Below are 26,765 nucleotides of genomic sequence, written 5' to 3' on the forward strand. Positions count from 1 at the left end.
TTAGTATAACATAAGCAACACAACGGGTGCCACATGTGGAGCAGGATCTACTTACCCTTCCGGAGCACCTGAGATCACCCCTAGTTTTTGGTGGGGTTCGTGTTGCTTATTCTTTAGTTTTCTTTGTTATTTCATGTGTTCTATTGTTTGTCTGTTTGTCTTATTTCATTTTTAGCCAGGCGTTGTCAGTTGATTTTCGATTTATGAGTTTGACTGTCCCTCTGGTATCTTTCGTCCCTCTTTTGCAAGAAAGGTCTTTACAAAATATAGTTTATCTCATTACTCATTAGTGAGAAATTCACACGACAAATAGTGTGTAAGAATTTTAAAGTTTGTTCTTATGTTGTGCTGTTACACCAATGCCCCAGGTTAACATTCGGTATGTAGCAGTCCAATGTCAGGAGCATAGATAAATCACTGGTTGTTGTTCGTTGTTGTATACTAGTATAATTTTAGTTTCTCGTTTGTTTGAATTTTTTACACAAATCAGATCAGGCCGTTGGTTTTCTCGTTTGATAAGTTTTACATTTGTCGAACACTGTATAGCTATGAGGTATTGGTTCTGCTCATTGTTACAGTTCGTATGGTGACCTAGAGTTTCTAATATCTACGTTAACTTATTTCGTCTCCGGTAAATTGAATCCGTACGACGTGTCACATACTGCCACCTTCATCTAAAGCCTTCTTATGTGAGGAAAAGGGGAATATGCTAGCTATACTGTGATGATATGATTGAAGCTTTGATCCTTTTAAATTTTTATTTCATAAACATATGTAGACATAACTCTACTTGATTTTTTTCTTGATTTATTCCAGAAAATAAAAAGAGCTTTTTAACTCTTCATCGAATGGCATAAATCCTGTGCATCCATTTGAATTACAAAAACATTTCGTGCCTGTTTTCTGGTCTGGTCTTAGCGTTCCATAAACAAATGATAGCTCTTCAAGGGGTTCAATGTCTCTATTGGCAAATAAGCAAACTTTTGGAACCATAGTATCTACTCGTATGGGAACCATTGATAAATTAGGAGAACAACTGTGATTTATATATCTCCCAATATTTCCTAACTTATTTGGATCGACAAAGGTTTTTAGTATGCCATTTTTACAGTGCTCCTTTACAGTGAGTATATAATTCATGTCCGTATTTTTCTGTTTGTTACATCTACTTTGTGCTTCTTGTAAGGATATAATTTCTCCTGCATATTCACATACAAATGTTCCTGTTTGTATTTTCTCCAAAGTCTGAAGACCAAGACCTTTATTGTCTGTATTGAAAATTTGTAATTGTACACTGATTCCGTGCTGTACTACCCTGTTTTGACACTGCGAAGAACATGAACAGTTAGAATTACATTCAAATACAGGTGTTACACTGGACCCTAAAAGGGTTAGGTCTATTTTCTTGTCTTTGTATGCATTTCCATATTGAGCAGTACATTTGCAGTCTCTATCACAAGCTAGGCATTGACAGCCGAGAAGTTTATCTTCGAAATCATCCATCTCACAGCCTGGACCAGGAATGTTTTGTGTGACATACTAAAATGAAAATTCACAAAGGTAAGAAATAATAAGCAACAATGTCAGGTTAACGTTATCATGGTTATTGTTAAAATAAAAAATGCCGAATCCTTGTTAATGTACTAAAATATGAATAACTGACCTGATATGAAAATGTTTGGTTACCGAAAGAAAGTAAACATTATTCTTTAATTATCATAAATGTTTCATAAATTTTTTTTAAAGATCTACATTGTAGCTCAATATACCTGTCTGTTTACCATGGACAAACGGTATTAACCAATTGCTGCTGAATTTCGTGACACGTAAACCTGTATATTTGGGATTAAGATGTCGAGTTGGGAATCATAACCCACTGGCTCACGTGGTAAGACTCGACAGGAATACATAACATCCTACCGGTACCCGGATACATTTTCTGACTCTAATTGCAAAAAAGAAGATGTGAATAGTTGGCCCTTCAAAAGAGACCAAATGAAACAGAAATTAACAACATAGGTTACCGTACGGTCTTCAACAATGAGCAAAGACCATACCACAAAGTCAGCCATAAAAGACCCCGAAATGACAATTGTAAAACATTTCAAAAGACAAAATTAACGGCCTAATTTAGTTCTGGATCCGCAACTGGTGTCGTTAGTCATGTTAGTACTAAACTATAGACTACTAGATTCCCCTTACTACATTATATATTATACATTTTTAATGCTATACTACCAACAAGTACGCAAACATGCAGTATTATACACAATGAAATAATTGTCTGACAATCTTTTGACATGTTTTGACAAAAATTACAATAAAGATATTATTTGACAATGTCACTAAAGTAATTATTTTTCTAACTGTGTCTGGTGAGGAATCAAGAATCCAAGAAAGTAACATGGCAGCATCTTTGATCATCTATTGGTCCTGAGACTACTGACTACTATAACACAGTGTTACAGTGAGTAGTCATAGTAGTCTCAGATTGATCACACAATACAAAATAATAAACAAGTCCGAAATGTTATACGTAGTGTACATAAAATTAACACTTTATAGATATACGGATTTTCGACACCAAATTAAGAACCTTGGGACATACCTTCGATTTCTTCATCTTGAAGATAAGAACTTTGTCATTGCTAAATATTGCTTTGTTTTCAAGTCCTTCAGTCCAGTCAAACTTATTATTATCCATAGTTTAATTTTCCGGAAGTCACTATTCTAAATGTTGGTTCGTATTCGGATACACTTATCAATTACCGTGTTTTAGTCGAGAACTGTACGATAAGGCGAGCAAAGAAAAATATTGCTAAACTGGATAAAAGAAAACGCACTGCTAAACTGGATAAAAGAAAAAGCAGTTGCTAAACTGAACCCCAGTATAGAAAGTATATTGAAGGAGGCAGTTGTTAACCGTTGGTGCTCACGTAGGATATTTCATGTCATTTAGCATGTGAGTTTTGCCTAAGTTTGCTATACTTGAGTCGCCAGGTGTCCCTCTAAGTCTTCCGCCTCATTCATATTTTATTTTAATCGGTTCTCTATAGATATGTGTGCAGAACTAAAAAAAAAAACAGTATGCCTGTAAAAAAACAGACGGCGATTTTTCAGGTCCATAGCATATAGGCAAAAATTCAACATGTCTAACCATGCTAACATTACAGCTTCAATCGGGAGCTTATATATAAACTGATATAACACGAAGTAGGTGCTACCTGATGAATTTCCGAAGGTTATTGTTTGAATGGGAAGAATTTAATATTCACAAGTCAATGATTGCTCCTTTTTTTCACTAATATTTTCCTTAGCCAACTCAGAAGACTTTACCTGCTATAGTGTGTTAAACTTTTTCATGATCATATATATATATATCAACAGAAGTATACCTTCTCTATAAATGATACTAGTAGTAGGTTAAGAGGAAACGCAGCTGAGTTTACAACTTCACCATGTCTGCTTTCATGTCGATATGACAGTGCTGTTACTGGATGCTGGACAAAATGCTGGATAAGACGCGGAGTCCACATCTCGAATACATACGACCCTGAATGCTCAAGACTCTCATCATGACATGTTTGTCGGTTTATATCTCAGTGGACCTGTGGTCCTTTGTCTTATTCATCTTTTACTCCTTATGAGTTATTTTTCAGTTGGTACAAATTATCATCACTTCGTATTTTATATTTGAATAAAAAACGTAATAGCAAATGTTTTGATAAAACTTTTATTTTACATTTAAGCACTAATAAATATAATAACAGTTATGTACAAAAGTATACAATTATAAATACAAGTACATGTACTTTTTTAAATGCAGTTCTTAATGTTTGATTTTGGCACTTTATTGCATCTTTGTTTTCATTTTCTCAGCACATGATTTCTCTATCGTCGTCTAAGTCCAGCTGTGGCATGTCCAGATGTGGCATGTCCAACTGAGGTGACCGGTACAACATTGGTGTCCTTGATCTTGGAGTTTGCATGACTTTTTGTAGTTGCTGGGGAACATTCCTGAAAAACTGTGAAATCGGAGATCGAGAGATGGGTTTAACCATGGCAACAGGTTTGTTTTTGGTTGTCGATGGAGGAAAATTCCATTGCCTCTGTTCTGATTGGTTTTTGGCTGTACAACACTTCTCGTCGACTTTGCTCACCACGATATCTGGAAGAGGTCTCCTTTCTGGTAAACTGGCGTCACTACTCTCGCTACTTTGTCTATGGCGGGGTAAAAACAAACCACTCTTCCTTCTTTTATCTGGTGAAATTCCTAAGTCTATGACATGAACAAGAGATCGTCTTCCTGACTTCTTTTTTGGAGTTAGTTTAGGCGATTCTGTCAACACGCTGTCATCTAACGTTTTCAGTGGCCGATTCTTTTTTGTAACACTTTGAAGATACAAATGATTAGGAATTTCCATCTCTTTCCAAAAACTTGACACTTCCTCAGCAAGATCTTGTGGAATTTTAAACAAATTGTTTCCAGATTCAATCATAAATGCAACCAGGTGACAAAATGTCTTAGTAGTTGTTTGCAGTTCAGTCCCGCTTGATGATTTATTGCAGAGAAAATGAGGAGTGAATATAATAGCCAGTGAATCCGCTGTCATGAGATTTTCCGGTGTTTTTGAAGTACGATGAAGTAGTGTGATCAATGGTCTCAGTAAGCAATAGTTGTCACTTGGCATCAGTAACATCAGCATTTGTAGAGCTTTCAAAGTTGTTGGTTTGGCTTTATCTTCGGTTGTCAGTAGAGATGCTAATCTAGTATACACATTATGGAATCTGTTCGTTAGAAGTGGTTCAAAGAGGTCTCGTATGAAGTTCTTTAGCACGTTAGCTCCATCATGAGACGAAATTAGTTCCAAGTCAATCATGGAACACTCCAGAAGTTGTTTTCTAACAGTTTTCTGGCGGCTTATGTTTCCAGTTTTACGGAATAGTCCTTCATCTTTGATGTTGTAACTTTTTCCAATGAATTCAATCAAGACTGTGAGAGCAGAAATGGAATCTGGTGTTAGCTGTGTGAATTCCCTCTTTTTAATAGACTTTCTGTAGAACGAGAGTCTGGAGCTTTTGCGTTTGAGTGTAACCTTCTCAGGGCTCTTTCTGTTCACTTGAGAGTCTATTTCTTGTGTTGTCATAGTCACTGCTTTACCAAGACTACTAAGAACCATTTCTTCGAATTTGTTTGGCATGCTATTTTTTAATCTGAAGACATTCCGTTCTGCCTGTTGCTGGCATCTGTTGCGTCTAAGAGAGGATGTAGACATTGTTTGTCGTCTTTTGATCGCTGTGAATGTGTAAAAATAATTGAAGTATGAATAACTAATTTAATCTACTATTTTTATATACTAGATATTTTACTCTATTATGACATGACTCGTTATGGACTTGGTGGACGTATTGAGGGATAGTTGAGATGAGCTGTCATTAAGTTAAGGCGTCATTAATGAGGTGGTCTATTTTTGTTTTGATAATTTACTCTTTTACCTATTTCATACATATATCAAAAAGAAATTAAAGACTTTACAGAAAAAGTAAGTAAATACATATATGTTTGAATGAATTAAATTCATGAATGTTAAAATGAAATATTTTTTAATTGGGACAATACATTTTCTCAAAAATTATTAGTAAACAGCTTTTATTTCCTATGTTTTGTTCAATAAATTACACAATTTAAAAATGTTAAATATTGTTCCAGTAAATATTTCCGACATCTTCAATCTTTTGTTTTATAAAATTACCTGAATGTTTTTTAGCTTTAAAACTTCTGTATTTATTTATTTCTCTTGACAATTCCATTTTCTTTTCTTTTTGTTATTTAGTAAACTCAGAAGGTTGATTCTTGTTTGATTGAATCTCAGAACTTTATGCTTTATATAACGCTAGTGTAGAAATACTTCATTTTATCAGATTCAAAATAATGATTAATTCCTAAAGTCTATTAATTATTTTTCTATTTTAATTAAAAAAAGATAAATATCTAATAATTCAGTAGTAACTTGGGGCAAAGTTTAACGATCAATTAATTAATGAAGATTAAGAACAATTAATTAAACAATATTCATATTTCACACCCTTTTAATAACACGCACCTCTGGTATGAGCCAAGCGTGTGCTTTTTTCACTTATAGGTTAGACAATACTTGGTCATGTTTTATGAAGATTTAAGCCCAAGGCGAAGCAATAGCTGTAAGCAATACACACTTCTGCTAAAGACAGCAAGTGCATTTTTTCATAAACAAACAACACTTCATTTAATGATGAAACGTCACAACGCATTCATAAAAGGCTTGTCATACATAAAAAAAAATTGTACTGTGATCTTTATATATATGTTAAGAACGAAAGGTTCCATACAACGATATCTTTTCTGATATATAAAACAAAACCTTCCATCACAATTTTGAGATTTTATTTCGTATTTCAACATCGACAGTATATTGGTACAGCAGAGACATAATACAATTGTGTTTGTCTCTGGGTACAGTCTTCTTATAAATAATGACTAGTTTCAAAAACCTTTTAAAATCTTAGACATATATTTTTCAGCGCCTATTTTTTAGAGCCATGTTTACTGCATATATATCTAAGATTTGTTTGTACGTTTACCGCATCGTTGCAATCTTTCGTTTCTATGAAGTCGAAATATCGAAATATAAGTCTTGCGAACTGCAGTCTCTTTCTCCATTAACGAGTCTATTTGCACGGTTTCACTAACAATGTATACTTTCAGGTTTATTCATTCTGTTAGCAAAACTGTAGCAAACAAATGGATATACTTGACATCTGGTACTTAGTATACAAAATATCTTTTGGTCCTAACTTACAGACGACTGGATCAATTTTCAACTAAAATTAATATAGATGTGAAGAGAAAAAATCTTCATTCGGGTCACCCACTACTCATATTTCTTGTGTATCATTATTGGGATACAATGCCTGTTTTCGTACGAACGAATGTATACTAGTACAGTTTTGTATTTTATTCTTAACAAGTATATTGAATTCTTACAGTGGATTGTCATTAGTGTATTGTGAACTTTATAAATACAGTATCATGTTGCTAACGTTATCAAAATTAAGAATGAAATTAGTATGTATTCAGTAAGATTAATAATATATTAGGTCTATATAAAACAAGGAATTGGACCTTCACAATTTTTGTTAACAATTATCATCAAGATAAATAATTTCATGTTTTTTTCACCATATAAAAAGTTATCAAAGGTACCAGGATTATAATTTAATACGCCAGACGCACGTTTCGTCTACTTAAGACTCATCAGCGACGCTCATATCAAAATAGTTATAATAAAATGATATGATATGTATCTAATCCTCAATAATTTCTACCCATTTCACTTGTTTATTTGTATATACAAACTTATTATTTTAAGGATGCCGTGTCATAAAATTACAATTAACATGACTATGGGACCCCGTTCCTTTTTCACCTAACACTAATATAGGTGTCATAATCGTCCCCGAACCTGTTAAATGTGATTGTCCATGTCCCGCAAGGGTGTGAAATCTGATAACGGGGTTGACACGTGAAAAGACAACTATATTTATTATTTATTAGTGTATTATCATTATACCCCATCTTTGTTGATTGGGACAATGACAGATATCTATTCACTTCATTATACATAATTAATCATAACAGTATAAAAAGAAATCGCATTAAACAAAAATTCATAAACTCTTGTTTTGTGAATGAAGACAACATCTTCTATATATTGTCATTATGGATTATAAAGATATTCAAGCTATGAAGTACAGAAGTTTTAGAGTTACAAGAAATACAGGTATAAATTCTTCTAAACTTAAAAAATTAAAACAGAAACAGTTTTTATTTATCAATATATGTAATATCATCATTAGTTTACCATATTTATAGTAACATTCGAATTTATTTACCAAAATATGTGTTTTATTCGTTCACTCCTGTCATATATGTTTTTTTTTAATAAGAACGTTTATATTTGGATTTTTTCGTAAATATCATAAATAGTCTTACTTTCTGTGTTTGCCTTATGATAAAATATAACATCTAAAATATATTGGAGGAATTTGATACTCTTATCTTATTTATGATCATTCATCAAATATACATACATATATATATTAAGTAGATTTTGATTCCATGCAATTTAAAAGATATAAAAAGGGAACAATGATATTAAAATTTATCAAGTAAATGCACTAAATACCAATAAAATGCAATTCGAAACATGCACTTTCTTTTATAATCTATAGAATTTATTTGATTAACAGTTGAGTAGTACTGATTTTATATAAATAGTTTTTACAATGATGTCATCAATTAAAGCAAGGATTTGTATAGTAAGACTATACAAATCCTTGATTAAAGTTAACAATTATCGGGACAAAAAAATATGAAAAAGACGTTTTTCAAAATAACGAATACAAAGTGTTTACAAAATTTATGAAAACAAGAAATTAAACGTTTGTATCTTTGGTGCGGAAATGCATTAAATATTAAATAAGTGCAAGCAACATTTTATATTAAACTTTTGAGACAAAAGTATTTTTTTTATTTTCAGTTTGTTGACAATTCATTTGAATGCTGTCTACATCATATTATAGATAATTGACTAAAACACTCTATATTTACTTAATGTAATTTAGTTTAACACTTGAAGGTATGGGGTCATTACAAACACACGAGAACTGTTAACCCCTCCCGGTCACGGACATGACATTTTGACACTCATTATTATATATCATATTTCATGTTTAACTTTTTATTATCATATGAAATTTTAACAAGGAAGGATTATAACTTATTGGGATGTTTTCAAACCGGTCTTCATGTAAGTCCTCATAATTACCATATATATCCATGTACTGAAGTTATTAAATTATTCATTTTATTAATAAGACAATAGTTTCCAAATGAATGAATAAAATGAAATATAACAGTACAATTTCGAATTATCGATCCAGAATTTTCAGTAAAGCATTTATATGAAATTCATAGATTTTATAAAAGGTTTTGTCATCGAGAAGAAAGAAATCTTCTATTTTGTCAAAAACCAATAAGTTTATGATGACTGTGGAACTGCAAGTGCCCTCCTTTGGATACCGTATGGACTGACTCTCCCTTTATTAATGAACAAATATTGTCTAATATCATGGAAGTATTATATTCACAGGAACTTATTTATATATAATATAAATCAGAATTATATTATTTTGTATGTATTTCACATAACCAAGGAGGTCATATAACCTCCTTGACGTAACTTTGATATGCTCGCAATAATTTCTATGATTAGGAAAATAAGGACATTAATGTATTAAGAATATTAGTATTAGTGTGCGTATTATTCAAGAATCGGTCTAAATACATTTTGAATATCAATAACCGATAGAGCAATTGCATGATTTGACAATTGCTACAATAACCCAGTCACGCATCGTTGGAACCCTCCAAATAAGAAGCCACTAAGCAACGCACACACTGATAAAAATTGTGAATTCAAAGTTATATTTTAACTGGGACTATTATACTAACTAATATAATAGTCCCAGATTTCAAACTAAAGATAATGAATGAAGCAAGTTAAAAGTGCATTTTGGGTAACATCAAAGCACTGAACTCCGTTAAACATAATCATTAGCTATTGATATATAACTTATTTTACAAAGACCGATATGAATATTACATCCATACCTATAACACTAAAAGAGTATCACATATACAATACATATATAAGGAGATGTAGGTATTTTACATTAATGAGACAGCATCCCATCAAGACAATAAAGTCATAAAACAATTTGCAGTTTTAATAATTTATGGCTCATGATTCTACAATATATTAGCTTTATTGTGGATCTATATTGAATCTTAAGTACTAGTTAATATTTTTATATTACATTTATTTCAGGGTCTCCAGCACAGTCCGTCAGTAGACTAACACTTTCTGTAAATAGAAGAACCCGTTTTCAACCATCAGAAAAGCACGTATGTAGACTACAGAATTGCATGCCTCTGAAGTTTAAAGAGTTTGTAAAGTCACACTTATCAACAATCCTTGAAATACCACAAGATGACCTTGAGACATTGATGATACCACCTACTGCACCTGTTCCACAACACAAGACGGCTCTTTCGTTCAGTAAGAGAAAAGCTCAGAAACAGTCCATGTTTGGCTCCGACCTTTCACCAGAGAATATTGCATCAGTGCTTCAGTTGATCAACTACCTTTCCCAAGATGGCGTCATATCTACAGAAGGTTTATTCCGTAAAACTGGTAACATATGCAGACAGAAGCAGTTGAAATCAAAGCTAGACTCATCAACACTTACCGAGAAATACTTGTCATCGTTATCTCCACACGACAGTGCCAACGTTCTCAAACGCTACATTCACAATCTACCAGAACCTCTTCTAACTCAAAAGTTCTTCAATGTATATGTTCAGATTACCAACATCACCAAGTCAACAAAAGAAGAAACAATGTCTGCCAAGATCCAAGCTATGCAACTTGTTCTCCATCTTTTACCATCCGATAACCTCAACTTATTGAAGCCATTGATGACACTCCTCAACAAAGCCGCATCCATCTCTAGTAACCTGATGACAGCTTATTCTTTGGGTATTTTATTCGCACCTCATCTCCTCTGTGACCGTCATTCGTCAGCTGACAATCTTCACTCTGTTCTACCGAAAGTTTCCGATTTGGTTTCCATAATGATAGAGAATGGCCCACAGATATTCAGTATACCTAAAGACTTGTCTCGATCCGTAGCTAACTTCTGGCGAGAGATGGAGGTACCAAACCAGCTTTATTACAGAACAGTTCAAGAAACTACAGACTCAGCTGTTATAGACAGGACGTCACCGAAAGTTCACGTCGTAGACCTCTGTGACAAGCCAAAAGCCACCAGTACACTCGCAGTGCCCTTCACACCTCCAACAAAACCTCGTAAGAGACTGAGTAGTGACACTAGTGATGGTATCCCAGAGAAGAGACCTACACCAGAGATGTTCCTTTCACCATTATGTAATGTACTCGACTTTAAGCCAAAACTCAGTAAGCAGACTAATTCCATCATCTTCAGTACAGCACCTGGATCTTCTTCCAAGAAACCAGTAGCACGTGTTAAACCAATTCAACATTCACCCATATCTCAGTTCTTCAAGAGTGTGCCACTCAAGCTTCAGCGGGTTATGTCAACACCGAGATCTCGTGCTCCGATGGCTCTGTTTCAGTCACCAAGCCACTGTGTGAAGTTTTAAGACATTGATGGAGAAACAATAAATTATTATGTGAATATACTGTTATGTTTGAGAGAGTAATATATTATTGTTATTAATTTATTAAACTATGAAAAGGAAAGAAATTTTTATTTGAATTTTCATGCATACATTTGAACTTTTATATTCGTAGTAAAATATACACTGTGATCTGCTTAAAAAATGAGCATTTTCACAGTACACCAGTAAATTTAGATAATATAAATATCCAACATTGTTGTATGGTTGCCAATGAGACAACTCTTACACCAAACGATGTAAAAGTAATCAACTATAGGCCACCCTACAGTCTTCAACAAAACATGTATACATAAATAAGGCCGTTAGTTTTCTCGTTTGAATTGTTTTACATTGTCTTATCGGGGCCTTTTATAGCCGACTATGCGATATGGGCTTTGCTCATTGTTGAAGGCCGTACGGTGACCTATAGTTGTTAATTTCTTTGTCATTTTGGTCTTTTGTGGATAGTTGTCTCATTGGCAATCATACCACATCTTCTTTTTTTTTATATTTTTATATATACCGCTGTAACCGCATATCAAGCTATAGAAACCCTTAACATGACAAATGTTAAACCATTCATAAAAGAAAAGTATAGAGGCCCTATTTATATACGAAACAAATCAAGAAGCAAAAAATATCCGTCAAGCACTGAGTTTGTTGATTCTGAGATAGGATACATAATGTGACGGGTTAAACATGATTGCCAGCGCCCAACCATCCCCTAATATATGAGTGGTGTTATAGCATAACATAAGAACAAACAACATGTTCATTAAAACTGTATTTTCTCAAAAAGACAATGACTCAAACATGACTTATACAGAAGTACCAATTTACCATGGCAAGCCGTTCTCGTCAAAACTATATTGATATTGATATAAACATAAGGAGATGTGACATGATTGCCAATGAGACAGCTATCATATACTCGACTTTCAAATTGTTAGACCACTTCTTGTAGGAGTTATTGTCCATAATAGACGAATTTTCCCATTTTTTGTCTATTATTTTGAAAACAAATTAGAATCGATACAGTAGAGATCGAAAAGATAACTATAGAAGGCATACTAGAAACCGTCACTACTGAAATAGCAGACATTCTTACCCAACAATTACAGCTAGTACTCACTAATAAAAAAAATCGAACAAAAGGCCCAGGTCCATACAAAAAAAAATGCCAGAAATAAGAATCATATCATCTGGTATATTAAAATTACTACAGAAGCTAAAATCCCACAAAGCTAGTGGTTAACGGCATCATTAGACAATTATAAAAAGAACTAAAAACACAAATCGCAACAATCTTAATTAACATTTTTACTAAATCACAGCAACAGTCAAAATACCAACAAGCAAACCTTGCGCCAGCATATAAAAAGATCTGGGCGAACAAAACAAGTATAAAAATTATAGCCATGCAATCTCTCTTACTTGTATTTGTTAAATATTCTTGAAGCATTTTGTGACAAAACATATATGTACCATCTGGAGGCAAATAACATCCGTTGCGACCTCCAATATGGTTTCCGAAAATAGAGATCGTGCGAAACACAACGTATTAATTTATACAAAAACCGCATAACAACAAAAACAAAAATATTCAAATAGTCTTCATTACAAAGATTTTAAGCGTTTGATCATAAACTTCTAGTTTACAAGCTTAAATACAACACTCTAAATTGGATTCAGCTTTTTCATTAGACCGTTTACAAAAACATAGAATACATCTGAATCACAAGCCAGGACTCTTTGCTGATGATAACATACTAATACCGTGAAATAACAAGTCAACAAGATTATAAATGGAAGGTTGCATGGCTTATGAACTTCAAACCTGGCAAATTTATTGTTCTAATCCTCACACATCAGAAAAAGATTCGCTTTCTGAAGAGAAACTATAAAATACCAAACACCAACATCAATTCCCTGATAAAGATTCTAGAATAACCCAATCACAACAAGTTGAGACTCTTTGCTGACATCGATAGCATTATATACCGTGAAATAAAATATTAACAAGATTGCTGAAAACTACAGACATATATGTTGATAACCACCTTCAATTCCTACCTTCGTGGCAAATATATTGTTTATTTCCAATATAATAAAACACCAAAACAACATGGAATTTAACCAAAGATGAAGAACTGGGACTTCTTTCATTTATTGGATACCTAAATTTCATAAGTGTCATTATGAACAACGATACATTATATCATAATGCTAGGTTTTCCAAGTATACCCGAAACATCTTTCTAAATTATTAACATCAAGTGTATCAGCAAAAACAGCTGGGCGGATTGAATTAACAAAAGTATTTGCCATTCCAAACTCAAAGACAAGAATTGACCCTGCTATATTTTCGACCGGAATTTTTAGCGAGGATTTCTTGGCATGCAATCCGCCGCATTCTGGCGGCATTACCATGGGAACCAACTGTGCTCCTCTTTTAGCCGACATATTTCTTTTTTCATATATGGCAAACTCATACAGGATCTTAAAATAGAAGAATGAAAAGAAGATTGCATAATCGAACTCTAAATAAAGGATGCACCAGATGTGGAGTAGGATCTGCGTACCGTTCTGGATCACATGAGACCACCCCCGGTTTTTTCGTGCTGCTCAGTCTTTAGTCTTTAGTTTACCCTGATGTGTTTTGTAAACTATTTTTTATCTTGTTGTGTTCTTTTTGCATTGACATTGTCATTTCTTTTTCGGCATATGAGTTTGAATGTCTCTTTGGTAAGTTCTGCCTCTCTTTTATCCTTCAGATGAAAGTTTCAAACTGTAAACCGAAAAATGACTTCAAGACACTATATAATAGGTTAACGGAACCAAAATTGTCAGTCCACTACTTGTAGAAGAAAGAAACTATATTAATGTCGAAAGAAATTGTGTGTCTTAAATGCCCCCCCCTCCCCTCCCCCTAAAAATTGTTGCTAATATTAGACGAAAATTAACACTTTACCTGTGAAGGCTAATATAATATTAAAACTAACTTCGGAGAAATATTTCCGTGTCAACTTTTAAGCAAGTTCAGCAATATAATAATATTTATACAAGACAATACATCATGTACATAGAGATATAAATCATAAGATCGGGTATTTATAATTCATCATTTTAATGAACATTATCAGGGTAGCATACAGAAATACGTCCAAATTGCATGAATCTAATTATAGGTGATAAATAGCTGATTACAAAAATCAAGAATTTTTTAAGGAAAATCCTTGCAAAAATGCAACTGGTCATTGAGTTAAGGTTCATCATAAGGAATTGAAAAATATGGCCATGTTTACACCTCCAAAATTACTATGAGTACAGACAAACTGGTACATCCAGGAAAGTTTTAAGGCATGGCAGGAACTAGATATATAAAAGTTATATGAAGTCTACGTTTCAGAAAATTAAAAACTTACCTGGGTTTTGATGTTCATTTTTTTCCAGTCTGCAGAAGATAGCAAAATAAACAAACACCCGAGTTTCATTTGATACGGTCCACTCAGTTACACAGTTTAAACCTGTTAAATACCCTATTGTTTACAGGTGTCTATTGTCCATCTATTGTCCATTTAAATCAATACTACTCACAACATTGATTATATGAGGGGAGCTTCTCAATCGTTTTCACTACTTAGTTAATTTTTGCACCTTCTGCAGGAACGAAAAAAAATGGATAGCAAAATCTAGAAAAGTTTATAATTTTCTGAAACATAAAATGCATTTAAAATTTATATATCTAGTTCCTGCCATCCCTTTATATAAAACTGTTGCAGGTGTATAGGTTAGTCTGTACTCAGAGTAAAATTTGGGGTGTAAATACGGCCATTTTAGCCAAAAGGTTATGATGAACCTTAAGCTTTTAACAACCTTTAAAACTTCTCATAATATATAGCTAGATTATTGTGAACATATATTTGTTCCACCTAACAGAAGTTCCACTGGAAACTTTGTTTTAAACAATGTCATATTATTCCTGTTGGAACAAATATTCTATACCATTTATTCATTTAGGAACATATACTGTAATATTTATTGCTGTGGAAATAACATTCCAGAATGTTTCTTCCTTTTAGAACTTATATTATGAAGGAACTTCTATTCCGTGACATTAGTACATTTATCCCTTTGGCTTTGGAAGACCACTTATAAAGCAGACTGCAATAGTGACATTATTAGAATTTGCTATAAAGTTTTTTTTTTATTCAGTTTAAAAAATGCCGCTTGCAGGATTTTTTCATGCAATTATATGAGGGTCATAATGGGGGACCTTCATGACAAAACAGTAGAAATTCTTGCCAAATTACGTTAACGGTAATTTTCGGTGCATGACAGTAAAATTTATACTGTCTGTAAGATGATAAATAAAATTTACTGATTTTAACAAATCTGACAGCCATTTTTTTCTAAAAAAGAAGATTAGCAATAATTGTTTTAGACCTCTGATGAATCACAACAAGGATACTTTGATAAATGACTGAAATTTTAACCAATTTGACCCTAACCAATCCAAAATAACTGTTTGACACCTGACAGTAAGCATGTAAGGGGTATTCCTACCCTCTTTTTTTATAACCTCTGTGAATTTTATATTTTTCCCCCCAGGAAGCAGTTTTAAACGTTACCTTTTGAAAGAAGTTTTTAGATAGAAGACATGTTTTAAAAACTAATGACATATTTGCAAATACTATGATACAAAATAAGATATTTCTCACATATATGTGTTTATACATTAAATCAATATTCAATTATTTTTTCAGTGCAAGGAATGCATGAAATTGACACAAATGATATTTTCAAGGCAGCTCAGCAAGGAAATATAAATTTATTCAAAGATTTAGGGAAGAAAGAATTATCATCATGGCTTCACAAGACATACCCTAAGTCTGGAGACACAGTTTTACATTATGCCTGTAGATTTGGTCACTTAGAGCTTGTGAAAGTTTTATTGGACAATGGTGCTGATTTAGAATCATCAAACTTTGATGGAAAGAGAGCATTACATGAAGCTGCACAGTATGATCGTTTAGGTTGTGTGCAGTATTTATTGAGTTATGGAGCTCAAATGGACAGTTTAAAAAGAGCTGATTGGTAAATTTATGAGATAGTCTTAAAAACAATTAATCTCATCAAACCATGATTTATAAAACGATCCAAATTAAGTAAAAACTATAATGAAATGTTGACAGAAATTTTATGATCTTTGAAGAAGTTGAATATTTTTTAGGTATACATGTTTATATTCATTGCTATTTTTTGTCACACAAGTTTTGGAGGTTTACTGGTACTCTTAATTCTATTTTTAAGTTTTCAAGATTATAGCCATTTCTAGTAGTAAACAGTCATGACAGTGTAAATATGGTACATTTGTCATTAGAAAAGTAACTAAATACAAAGTATGCACATATTCTGAATAAAAAAAGGTTAGATTAAGCATCTTATGAAATCATGTTTACTGAATAGATATATGTGTATTTCAAATGAAAATTGATTTAGTTGAAAATGATTGAATAAAACCATTCTACAACTTTTATTTTCTGTATTTTGAACAATACATTACCTTTTTATTACTAAACTATAGTCTTTGTTCAATGTATTATAAGATATCTAATAAATGTATATGATGTCTTAAGGAGGCTCGAGGGTATAAGAATTTCAGAAAAAAATCAAACATTTGTTTTTCATTACAAATTTTATTTATTTCCTTTTGTAGTTGTTACTTTATCATATGGTACAACAATCATTCAAAACAATCAATTCGTGTTGGCCCCAGTTGACTTTCAAAATGTATACATCATTGAAAAAGTTCCAAATTATCTCCCTTTGGTGGAAAAATGCCATTTTTTGGCTCTAAAATTGAAATATCTTTTTCAACTCATCAGTGACCTATCTTTTTTAATATAATTTCCATATAAGCTGTACTTAAACTAAATTATTGTAAAATTTTAGCGATTTCTGTAATAAATTTCTTTTTTTTATTTCGATATAACCTTTATTTCTCCTATTACTTCAACAGAAAAAAAAACGCCTTTACAAAAATGTATGCTTCTTTCGAAGGCAGATTGTGAGCGCAAATGAACAGTGATCCCACTTTTTTATTTTATTTTTCTATCAACTATAAGATAAAGTTCATTTATAGAAAAATATAAAGAAATCCTATATAAATGATTTAGACCCGCGAACCCCCGTAAAAAGTATATAAGATACTTGTGTATTTGATAAAAGTAGGAGGATTTCTTCTAAAGAATATGAGATATTTTGGACATTGGATAAATCCATGCAAATATGACATATGATAGCTTTAAATTTCTAAATTGACTAAATGTACTAGAATTAACTGAATTTTGGTTGATACATACAAGTTATTAGTAAGTTATATAAAACATTGTATTAAGATGTTTACAGTACTTCTGTGTTGTTTTATTTTTTAGGACACCTTTGATGTTAGCTTGCACAAAGTCAAATCTTAGTATAATACAAGCTTTGTTAGACAATGGAGCAGATCAGACTCTCAGAAATAAAGATGGATGGAATTGTTTCCACATAGCTACAAGGTAAATATAGCTTTAGTAAAGTACTTTGTTAGCAAATCTTACTAAATTTTTGTCTTGTAACTTGTTTTCTATAGAAGATCTGCTTGCCATCTGTGAGAACCCAACAATTAACCATTTCAGAATAAAATATGTTCCAGGTAATTATTTCAAAAGCACACAAGAGAATTATTGTTATGATTGAGTAATTTTGACATTTTTATTTGTTGTACGAACAATGATTCTTAAATGTAAAATTGTGTTTTACTTTAACTCCTTTTCTCTTTGATTTTACTTGGGATCTCACACTAGATGCTCCCTTCAGAGGTCTAAACTTTGTCAAAGGGATACATCCACATATTTTCAATAATGATTTTATATTTATGAAGAGTAACTACGGGTATAGGAATATGGAGGTGTTTTATAAATCCCAACTGAACAATTCCTACAGAGTCTCTGAAAATGTTCTATAACATCATAAAATTTCATAATATATTCAAATAGATTATATTGGTAATTCCAGGGAAGGTCATGAAGACATTTTAGATTTCCTCCATTCAAAGAACTCAGAAGTCTGGGACACCTGTAGTAAAAATGGAAGATCACCATTACACACAGCAGGTAAATAAAATGTGATGTCAAATGATGATATAAGTACAAAATTTTGAAGAATATCAAAGGGGGATCCAGAACTTTTTAAAAGATATACCTGGAAAACACTAATACAGCAGACAGATCAACAATCTTTATCCTATAGCACATTCATACTGTAAATTTAGAGCATTTTGTGATTTAATTATACTTCTGACAATTGTATTTGGATAGGTTTCACAAAAATAAAAACTTGCATTTTAAATTAATTTTATACCAATAACGATAGAGTCACATTCTTACTTATGTATGAAAGATTGTGGCCACTGTTGCTTACAATTTTATTGTTGCATATTTTTGCCAGGTAAACAATTCTGGCTCTTGACTTTATGCCTTTTCAATTTTATCCATATATCTTTCAGCTTTACATGGCTGTACCTCAGTGTTCCGTTTTCTTTTAAAGAATTGTACCTACCCAGTAGACCAGAAAGACAGTTGTGGAAGTACACCTTTAATGGATGCTTTAAGATCAGGTCATACTGACATTGCAAAGCTTTTACTGGACATTCAAAAGGTGATGATTTAATGGAGAATGTCCTACACAGTGGACACATTTTATATGTAGGTGATTGAAAATTTGCCAAATCATGTGCAATGTTATGTTTTCTGCCTTCTGCTCCTCTGTAAATAATATACTATCTGCCACGTTATTAAATTACTTTTTACTTTTTTAAAGTCCATTTAATTTATGAGTAATCATAATATTTATTTAAGGTTTTTGGTTGGGAGTCGGTTTCCTATAAGGAAAAGTTTCTTAAGTAATATGAATTATATTGGAAAAAAAAATTACAGCAGAAATATAACATTTTCAGCCTGTAACTAACAAAATAAGTGCTAGGTATGATAGGATTGGTCTCTTGTTCATTGATTTTAATTAAATGTTTCCAGGCTGATGTAACCTCAGAAGATAATGTAGGTTATCAGGCACTCCATCAAGCCTGCCAAGCAGGATGTATAGAATCTGTCAGGTTCCTTATAGATGATATTAGTTTGTCACCAGATACAGTGTCCTCTAGAGGATTTACACCTTTGTTAGTGGCTTCAAAGGTAAAATTTGTCATATGGTTTACTTTCACATGTTTTGTCACAATATGACATAATTTTTATGATGTAATCCATATTTGGTACCTTTCAGTTGTAACCATGGAGATATATATACTGACAAACTAAAAGCTTTTTAACAAATTTGCATAAAACACATTGATAAATGAGGTTCAAGCAAAAAAACATTGACATAAAAATTACAAACACACTGCTAGAAAATAACCTTAACAAAGGACATTAAAAAGTAGTCAGTAAAAAGGCCCTGCAGAAAATCTTGCAGAAGAACCTAATTAATTGAATGTAAAAGGAAAATAATCTTATGAATTCTTGATCAAATTTATTTTGTCTAATATTTTTCAAACATGTTTAAAGTTTGGAGTAAATAGATCCAAGCGTAAGCAATATCAATAATATACTTTATTTGGAAACACTCAGGTAATTATTTACATGTGCAACAAGAGGCAAAATACATAGTCATTATTATGGTTATTACAAAACAATGTTAACATATAATCATTTATCGCACCGCAGCTAAATTGTCACATTGTGATTGCTTTAACGCCATCAGGTGGTGACCCCCTATGAGACTGTAGAGGGTTAGTAAATTTCATAGGGTGTTCGTGGCCTCACCCCTATGGATTTTACTAACCCTCTATGCATCTGTAGGGGTCAGTAGCGAACCATATAACTTATAATAAGTTACAATATTTTAACTAATTTCTTAAAAGCAAATAAGTTTGTGACTTTTACAAATTTGCCTTAAATCTGAAGTTTTTTTGTCCAAAACTCTCAATGACAAATCAGATATTTATAAAATCCCATCAACAGTATAAAGTTTGAAGTAAATATACCAAAGTATACTCTAATTAGTGTGTGACATGGAAACACTTCCTTAAATCTGACAGTTACACTTTTGAGTTGAAGGAGGGACATCAGTTGCTCATAGTATGTGCCTCTTTGGATGGTCATATAAAAATTACTGCCTTAAGCATTATGGTCCAAGGACACAGTTATCGTCCTTTGGTTTTTGTTGTCTACGAATATAGTCCCTAGTGTAAACAGTGTATTACTTGCATGTTTTATTGATACTCTTTCCCAATTTATTTCTATATATTAAATGTATGAAATATTAAGTAGGGGGATGTAATTACATGTTAAAAAAATTTGGGTGCTGAATCTTTATGTTAAGTAGTGATTTGGTCCAGTGTAAAAAGGTCAAATTTTATCACGTCTGAAGCTGTCAAACTGAATTTTACACCCCCTTCACACAGAATTGTCAGTATTTTTAATTAGAGCTGGTAGAAGTTTCTATAATTTTGATATTATTTGTCTCACTGGTAATACACTACACTGTAAAAATCTTTTTAAGAAAGAGCAGGTGCGATTTTTTTAATTTGAATATATTGTCTAAAAGAAATGCACTACAAAATAACTGTGTTCTCAGGCCTAATTATAATGCAACCCTTACTAGTGAAATCTTATGGAATAAATCAGTTAGTACCAAGGTATATGACCATCCTTCAAGTAGGCATGGTTTTTTAATACAATGGAAATTGAAACTATAATATTTTTTTATTTCAGTTGTTTTCCTTTTTTCAGGAAGGTCAGATTGATACTGTAAGGTCTCTGTTATTTTTTTATTTTTTTCAGGAAGGTCAGACTGATACTGTAAGGTTTCTACTGTCTGCAGGTGCTGATGTAAATCATACAGATACAATGGGAAGAACAGGTACATGGATAAATATTATCATCATCTCTCTCAAACTAGCATTAGAGTGTAAACGAATTAAAGTTCAAATTAAATTGACACTAAGATTTTTATTAGATTTAGAAATTGCCTATTTACTATATTGTGACATATATATACACATGGAAAAAAGTATTGCAACACCTTGATTTTTTAAACCTTGAAAAATCAGCCTCTTATTTTGGATGGAGTATGATAAAATATATGTAAAATAATATTGAAACATAGTTAATGATTACATTGGCATTAAAACGAAAAAAAAAAAGAAGAAAAAAAAGTTTTATCTAACCGCAATTTTGATAATAAAATGAAGTGTTTTTGCACCAAAAAAATGCATTTTACAACTTTTTCTGTAGTTGAACTTTACAGTGTCAGACATTTCAAAATTAATCTTAAGATGATTGTTGACATCATGATGAATCGTTTTACGCCAAAGAATTAGTACTTTGTGCGCAGCCTCCATTCAAACGGTAACCGTCTCTTAACGTCATCTGATTCCTGCTATCAGTCGACCAATTTGTTGCTAAGGTAGCAGCAACCATTCCTGGTAAAGGGCATTGTTTGTTTCATGACGTGTTTAAACTGGGGTGTCCTTTCTCGCACTTTACGCCCAACAGTGTCTCAAATATGCTCGATATGGTTCAAATCTGGGCTACGATCGGGCCAAGGATGATAAACCGAATTCCATTGGAGCAATGGATCTTCCTCCACGATGCTAATTTCAAACTTTGACGAGCTCTGCACTATAGCACTATATTTGATACGGGCAACTGTGTGTCTGTTTGTAAGCAAAGGTCTCCGAAATGGTATTATCGCACGATAACAGTATTGATGATTTGATCTCGAACAGTTCTTGTTTAAAGACTCCTGTATGACCACCACTCTCTTTTTAGGGTTGTATTGTTTGCAATGGATTTCCTTCTGACCAACCTTCATTATGCTTGATTTTCCCTAGAAGATGTTATAGGGGGTCTTCTTGATCTCGGAAGGTCTTTAACATCATTTGTTGCTTGATTTTTATTCTCAAAACGACTTATAGTGGAATGGTGATGACAATACGTGCAATTGTCACAGCGACATACCTGCTTCCCTCATGCTGATAATCTGCCATCTTGCTGCAGTTAAGAGTTGTGGATGACCAATTACAAGGTGTCAATCACATAACTTTATAAACTTGATTATTTAACATGTCGAAAACAATGAGGATAAAAACATTTGTTTTGTTGTTTACGAGTACAGTAGCTGCATGTGCAGACAAGAACTTATCGAGTCGATATTTATTGATTAAACTCAAGTGAAATTTAAATAATGTTTAACTAGTTGTATTTCAACAAATTATATCACCATAAAATAAAGAGTGTCTCTTTAATTTGAATTTCAATGTGGTGTTGCAATACATATGTACTTTTTTTGAAAATTGAAAAATCAGCTATTTGGTATTAACATAAACTTAGTGAGTATTTTTCATGTTTTGTTTGGTTTCAGTCTTATAACAATTAAATCAATACATCCTTTTTATTATATCAGGAATTTTTTTGCTTAAAAATTCTTAATATCACATGATTTATTAGCCTCATTGATAGTAAATGTTATGGACACTATTATGGTGTAGATGTAAATAAAGACTTGGTGAAAATTTATATTTGATTTGTTGGTCACTGCTCATTGTTAATATTTACATTAAATGCATATAGTTCAGATAAGCAGAGATTTGTAATTTAGTAATTTTTCTTGCATAAGTTATATTTTAAGTTTGATTGTATATATTCTTCTTTAGATTATTATTGATGTGCCACTTATGCAAATTGAGAAAATGTTTTCTTTTACAATTGCCTGTTATTAATCATTAATGTCAGATTATTCTGATTATGCATAAAATATTTGCCAAAAGAAAGATAAATGTTATGCTACCTGCTGGCAAATATTATGTTCACAAGCAGTCAGTAGACAAATTCAAATCAGACTGTAGGTTTGCTACTGTGAATTGTGAAAGTTGACAAGTTTTGACTCAAAGTTTATAATAGAACAGTTTAAAAACCTTATCCAATATCAGGTTATTTGAACCATTTACAGAGAATGAATGACGAGGTTTCATAGCATACAGTGACAGTATATGCAGCTTTAGATATAGTTATGCTGGAGATTTGTATTCACAAAGTATGTATGATAATGATTCTTTCTTTATTACAGCACTTCACATTGCCAGCGGAGGTCAGCATGCAGACACAGTGAGGCTTCTACTGGAATATGGTGCAAAAATGCTGAACGATAAAACTGGTACTGCTCCAGATAAACTAGCCAGAAAAGACATTGTTAAAGATGTATTCAAAAGTCATGGGAAAATAACTTGAAACAAATAAAATAATTTAAACTGCTGTGTATTTTTAGTAGTTTCAAGGCTAGGTGTATTCTACCTTAAAATATGTGATAGACTTGTTCAAATCAATGAGCTTTAAAAAAAATATTTCAGTCTTTTATGCTGAATTATATTTGGCATACATGAAACAAGTTTGAAGAAATAGATAATGTTATGGTATGCAGGTTAGAGGCAGGCTCACAAACATGTTTAACCCCGTCACATTTATAGTGCCTGTCCCAAGTCAGGAGCCTATAATTCAGTGGTTGTTATTTTTTTGTCTGTCATATTTGTTTTTAAGAAATCGTATTGTTGTAAAGTAGGCTGTTAGTTTTCTCATTTAAAGTGGTAAACAAAATTTAAGAAGCTAATTTTAGCGGTGACTGGATGACTTATCTTTGCAAATATATGCTTGTGTGTGTATGACATTTGCACCAATTTTGAAAATATTATTTTTTTCATTTGTGCCAAAACAAAACTTTTAATTGTGTCAAATTTTAAATTTTCATTTTGTTTGATGTGTTTGAGCTTTTGATTTTGCCATTTGATAAGGGACTTTCAATTTAAATTTTCCTCAGGGATCAGTAGCTTTGTGATTTCCCTTTTTACACCCACTTGAGATAAGATCTGATACAATTTAGATAATTACCATTACTAGTGATCACCTAACATAGTAGGTAAGAGGTGTTCAATGAATCTATACATACATGTCAAACTTATTGATTCACTTCTGTTGTGATGAAATGAATCTCCTGCACACATAAAACCAGATACTCCGCAGGGCACAGCTTTATACGACCGCAGGTCGAACCCTGAACAGCAGGGGCAAGTATGGACATAACATTCAAGCTTGATACAGCTCTGAATTTGGATTGTGATTAAATAGTTGACACAGCATAGGTTTATGACACAGAATGAATGTGGTCTAATGAATTGAAAAAATTCAAATTTACCTATAATGGTCCAATCCAAAATCTAAATACATGACCATGGATTGAATCAGCATATCAAAGAACCCCAAGAATTCAATTTTTTATGAAATCAAACAAGTTTAATTTTGGACCCTTTTGACCTCAATGTGGACCAATTTGATAACTGGGCCCAAAAATGAACTAGAGGCTCTAAAGAGCCTGTGTCGCTCACCTTGGTCTTGTGCATATTAAACAATGGACACGGATAAATTCATGACATAATTGTGTTTTGGTGATAGTGATGTGTTTGTAGATCTTACTTTACTGAACATTCTTGTTGCTACAATTATCTCTATCTATAATGAACTTGGCCCAGTAATTACAGTGGAAAATATTTTCTAAAAATTTACAAAAATTTATGAAAAATGTTAAAAATTAACTATAAAGGGCAATAACTCCTTAAGGGGTCAATTGACTATTTTGGTCATGTAAACTTATTTGTAGATCTTATTTTGCTGAACGTTATTGCTGTATACAGTTTATCTCTATCTATAATAATATTCAAGATAATAACAAAAAACGGCAAAATTTCCTTAAAATTACCAATTCAGGACAGTAACCTAACAACGGGTTATCCGATCCATGTGAAAACATCAGGGCAGATAGATCTTGACCTGATAAACAATTAAACCCTGTCAGATTTTCTCTTAATGCTTCGGTTTTTGAGTTATAAGCCAAAAACTGCATTTTACCCCTATGTTCTATTATTAGCCGTGGCAGCCATTTTGGTTGATTGGCCAGGTCACGTCACACATTTTTTAAACAAGTTACCCCAATGATGACTGTGGTCAAGTTTAGTTTAATTTGGCCCAGTAGTTTCAGAGAAGAAGATTTTTGTAAAAGATTACTAAGATTTACGAAAAAATGGTTAAAAATTGACTATAAAGGGCAATAACTCCTTCAGGGGTCAACTGACCATTTTGGTCATGCTGACTTATTTGTAAATCTTACTTTGCTGAACATTATTGCTGTTTACAGTTTATCTCTATCTATAATAATATTCAAGATAATAACCAAAAACAGCAAAATTTCCTTAAAATTACAAATTCAGGGGCAGCAACCCAACAACAGGTTGTCCGATTCATCTGAAAATTTCAGGACAGATAGATCTTGACCTGATAAACACTTTTACCGCATGTCAGATTTGCTCTAAATGCTTTGGTTTTTGAGTTATAAGCCAAAAACTGCATTTTACCCCTATGTTCTATTTTTTGCCATGGCGGCCATCTTGGTTGGTTGACCGGGTCACGCCACACATTTTTTAAACTAGATATCCCAAATATGATTGTGGCCAAGTTTGGAATAATTTGGCCCAGTAGTTTCAGAGGAGAAGATTTTTGTAAAAGATTACTAAGATTTAGGAAAAATGGTTAAAAATTGACTATAAAGGGCAATAACTCCTAAAGGGGTCAACTGACCATTTTGGTCATGTTGACTTATTTGTAAATCTTATTTTGCTGAACATTATTGCAGTTTACAGTTTATCTCTATCTATAATAATATTCAAGATAATAGCCAAAAACAGCAAAAATTACCTAAAATTACCAGTTCAGGGGCAGCAACCCAATAACGGGTTGTCGGATTCATCTGAAAATTTGAGGGCAGATAGATCTTGACCTGATAAACAATTTTACCCCATGTCAGATTTGCTCTAAATGCTTTGGTTTTTGAGTTATAAGCCAAAAACTGCATTTTACCCCTATGTTCTATTTTTAGCCATGGCGGCCATCTTGGTTGGTTGGCCGGGTCACGCCACACATTTTTTAAACTAGATACCCCAATGATGATTGTGGCCAAGTTTGGTTTAATTTGGTCCAGTAGTTTCAGAGGAGAAGATTTTTGTAAAAGTTAACGACGACGGACGACGGACGACGACGACGGACGACGGACGCCAAGTGATGGGAAAAGCTCACTTGGCCCTTCGGGCCAGGTGAGCTAAAAATGTAAATACATGGTTAGATTAAGCATACCAAAGAACCCATACATTCAATTTTTGTTGAAATCAAACAAAGTTTAATTTTGTACCCCAATTTGGACCAACTTGAAAACTGGGTCCATAATCAAAAATCTTAATACACGTTTAGGTTCAATGAACCCCAGGAATTCATTTTTTGTTAAAATCAAACTTAGTTTTATTTTGGACCCTTTTGACCAAAAT

At 32.5% G+C, this 26,765-nt stretch overlaps 4 protein-coding genes across 7 annotated transcripts; 2 read left to right on the forward strand and 2 right to left on the reverse strand.

Moving 5' to 3' along the window:
• Nucleotides 1-739: 739 nt before the first annotated feature.
• LOC143044933 (histone-lysine N-methyltransferase SETMAR-like) lies at nucleotides 740-2,760 on the reverse strand. The gene is made up of 2 exons (XM_076217198.1): nucleotides 2,609-2,760; nucleotides 740-1,539 (listed from the first exon to the last, which is right to left on the reverse strand). The coding sequence occupies exons 1-2, from the start codon at nucleotides 2,702-2,704 to the stop codon at nucleotides 808-810; spliced, it is 828 nt and encodes a 275-aa protein (XP_076073313.1). The 5' UTR covers nucleotides 2,705-2,760; the 3' UTR covers nucleotides 740-807.
• A 92-nt stretch (nucleotides 2,761-2,852) lies between these two features.
• On the reverse strand, nucleotides 2,853-5,846 carry LOC143044900 (rho GTPase-activating protein 19-like). The gene is made up of 2 exons (XM_076217133.1): nucleotides 5,754-5,846; nucleotides 2,853-5,296 (listed from the first exon to the last, which is right to left on the reverse strand). Exons 1-2 carry the CDS (start codon nucleotides 5,809-5,811, stop codon nucleotides 3,876-3,878), a joined length of 1,479 nt encoding a protein of 492 aa, XP_076073248.1. The 5' UTR covers nucleotides 5,812-5,846; the 3' UTR covers nucleotides 2,853-3,875.
• A 1,864-nt stretch (nucleotides 5,847-7,710) lies between these two features.
• LOC143044909 (rho GTPase-activating protein 19-like) lies at nucleotides 7,711-11,390 on the forward strand. 2 transcript variants are annotated; one of them, XM_076217145.1, is made up of 2 exons: nucleotides 7,711-7,820; nucleotides 9,930-11,390. In XM_076217145.1, exons 1-2 carry the CDS (start codon nucleotides 7,760-7,762, stop codon nucleotides 11,282-11,284), a joined length of 1,416 nt encoding a protein of 471 aa, XP_076073260.1. In that variant the 5' UTR covers nucleotides 7,711-7,759; the 3' UTR covers nucleotides 11,285-11,390. The 2 variants fall into 2 exon arrangements, with proteins under 2 accessions (XP_076073260.1, XP_076073270.1); XM_076217155.1 differs by lacking the exon at nucleotides 7,711-7,820 and adding an exon at nucleotides 8,749-8,849.
• A 2,903-nt stretch (nucleotides 11,391-14,293) lies between these two features.
• Nucleotides 14,294-23,655, forward strand: LOC143044916 (uncharacterized). 3 transcript variants are annotated; one of them, XM_076217171.1, is made up of 8 exons: nucleotides 14,294-14,409; nucleotides 16,069-16,399; nucleotides 17,740-17,862; nucleotides 18,362-18,459; nucleotides 18,852-19,003; nucleotides 19,378-19,536; nucleotides 21,184-21,262; nucleotides 23,471-23,655. In XM_076217171.1, the coding sequence occupies exons 2-8, from the start codon at nucleotides 16,077-16,079 to the stop codon at nucleotides 23,629-23,631; spliced, it is 1,095 nt and encodes a 364-aa protein (XP_076073286.1). In that variant the 5' UTR covers nucleotides 14,294-14,409; nucleotides 16,069-16,076; the 3' UTR covers nucleotides 23,632-23,655. The 3 variants fall into 3 exon arrangements, with proteins under 3 accessions (XP_076073286.1, XP_076073303.1, XP_076073294.1); XM_076217188.1 differs by having other exon boundaries at nucleotides 14,314-14,380; XM_076217179.1 differs by lacking the exon at nucleotides 14,294-14,409 and adding an exon at nucleotides 14,770-15,092.
• The last annotated feature ends 3,110 nt before the right edge of the window (nucleotides 23,656-26,765 follow it).

Source organism: Mytilus galloprovincialis, chromosome 1, assembly GCF_965363235.1.
Source record: "Mytilus galloprovincialis chromosome 1, xbMytGall1.hap1.1, whole genome shotgun sequence".
NCBI classification, from domain to species: Eukaryota; Metazoa; Mollusca; class Bivalvia; order Mytilida; family Mytilidae; genus Mytilus; species Mytilus galloprovincialis.

Excerpts from the sequence above, each read along its gene's own strand:
- LOC143044933 (XM_076217198.1), bottom strand. The coding sequence starts at position 2,704 with ATGGATAATAATAAGTTTGACTGGACTGAAGGACTTGAAAACAAAGCA. Across the intron at positions 1,540-2,608 it reads TCAAGATGAAGAAATCGAAG|TATGTCACACAAAACATTCC; the intron begins GTATGTCCCAAG and ends TTTTCATTTTAG.
- LOC143044900 (XM_076217133.1), bottom strand. The coding sequence starts at position 5,811 with ATGGAATTGTCAAGAGAAATAAATAAATACAGAAGTTTTAAAGCTAAA. Across the intron at positions 5,297-5,753 it reads TAAAGCTAAAAAACATTCAG|CGATCAAAAGACGACAAACA; the intron begins GTAATTTTATAA and ends ACACATTCACAG.
- LOC143044909 (XM_076217145.1), top strand. The coding sequence starts at position 7,760 with ATGGATTATAAAGATATTCAAGCTATGAAGTACAGAAGTTTTAGAGTT. Across the intron at positions 7,821-9,929 it reads TAGAGTTACAAGAAATACAG|GGTCTCCAGCACAGTCCGTC; the intron begins GTATAAATTCTT and ends CATTTATTTCAG.
- LOC143044916 (XM_076217171.1), top strand. The coding sequence starts at position 16,077 with ATGCATGAAATTGACACAAATGATATTTTCAAGGCAGCTCAGCAAGGA. Across the intron at positions 19,004-19,377 it reads TTTTACTGGACATTCAAAAG|GCTGATGTAACCTCAGAAGA; the intron begins GTGATGATTTAA and ends AAATGTTTCCAG. Across the intron at positions 19,537-21,183 it reads CTTTGTTAGTGGCTTCAAAG|GAAGGTCAGACTGATACTGT; the intron begins GTAAAATTTGTC and ends TATTTTTTTCAG.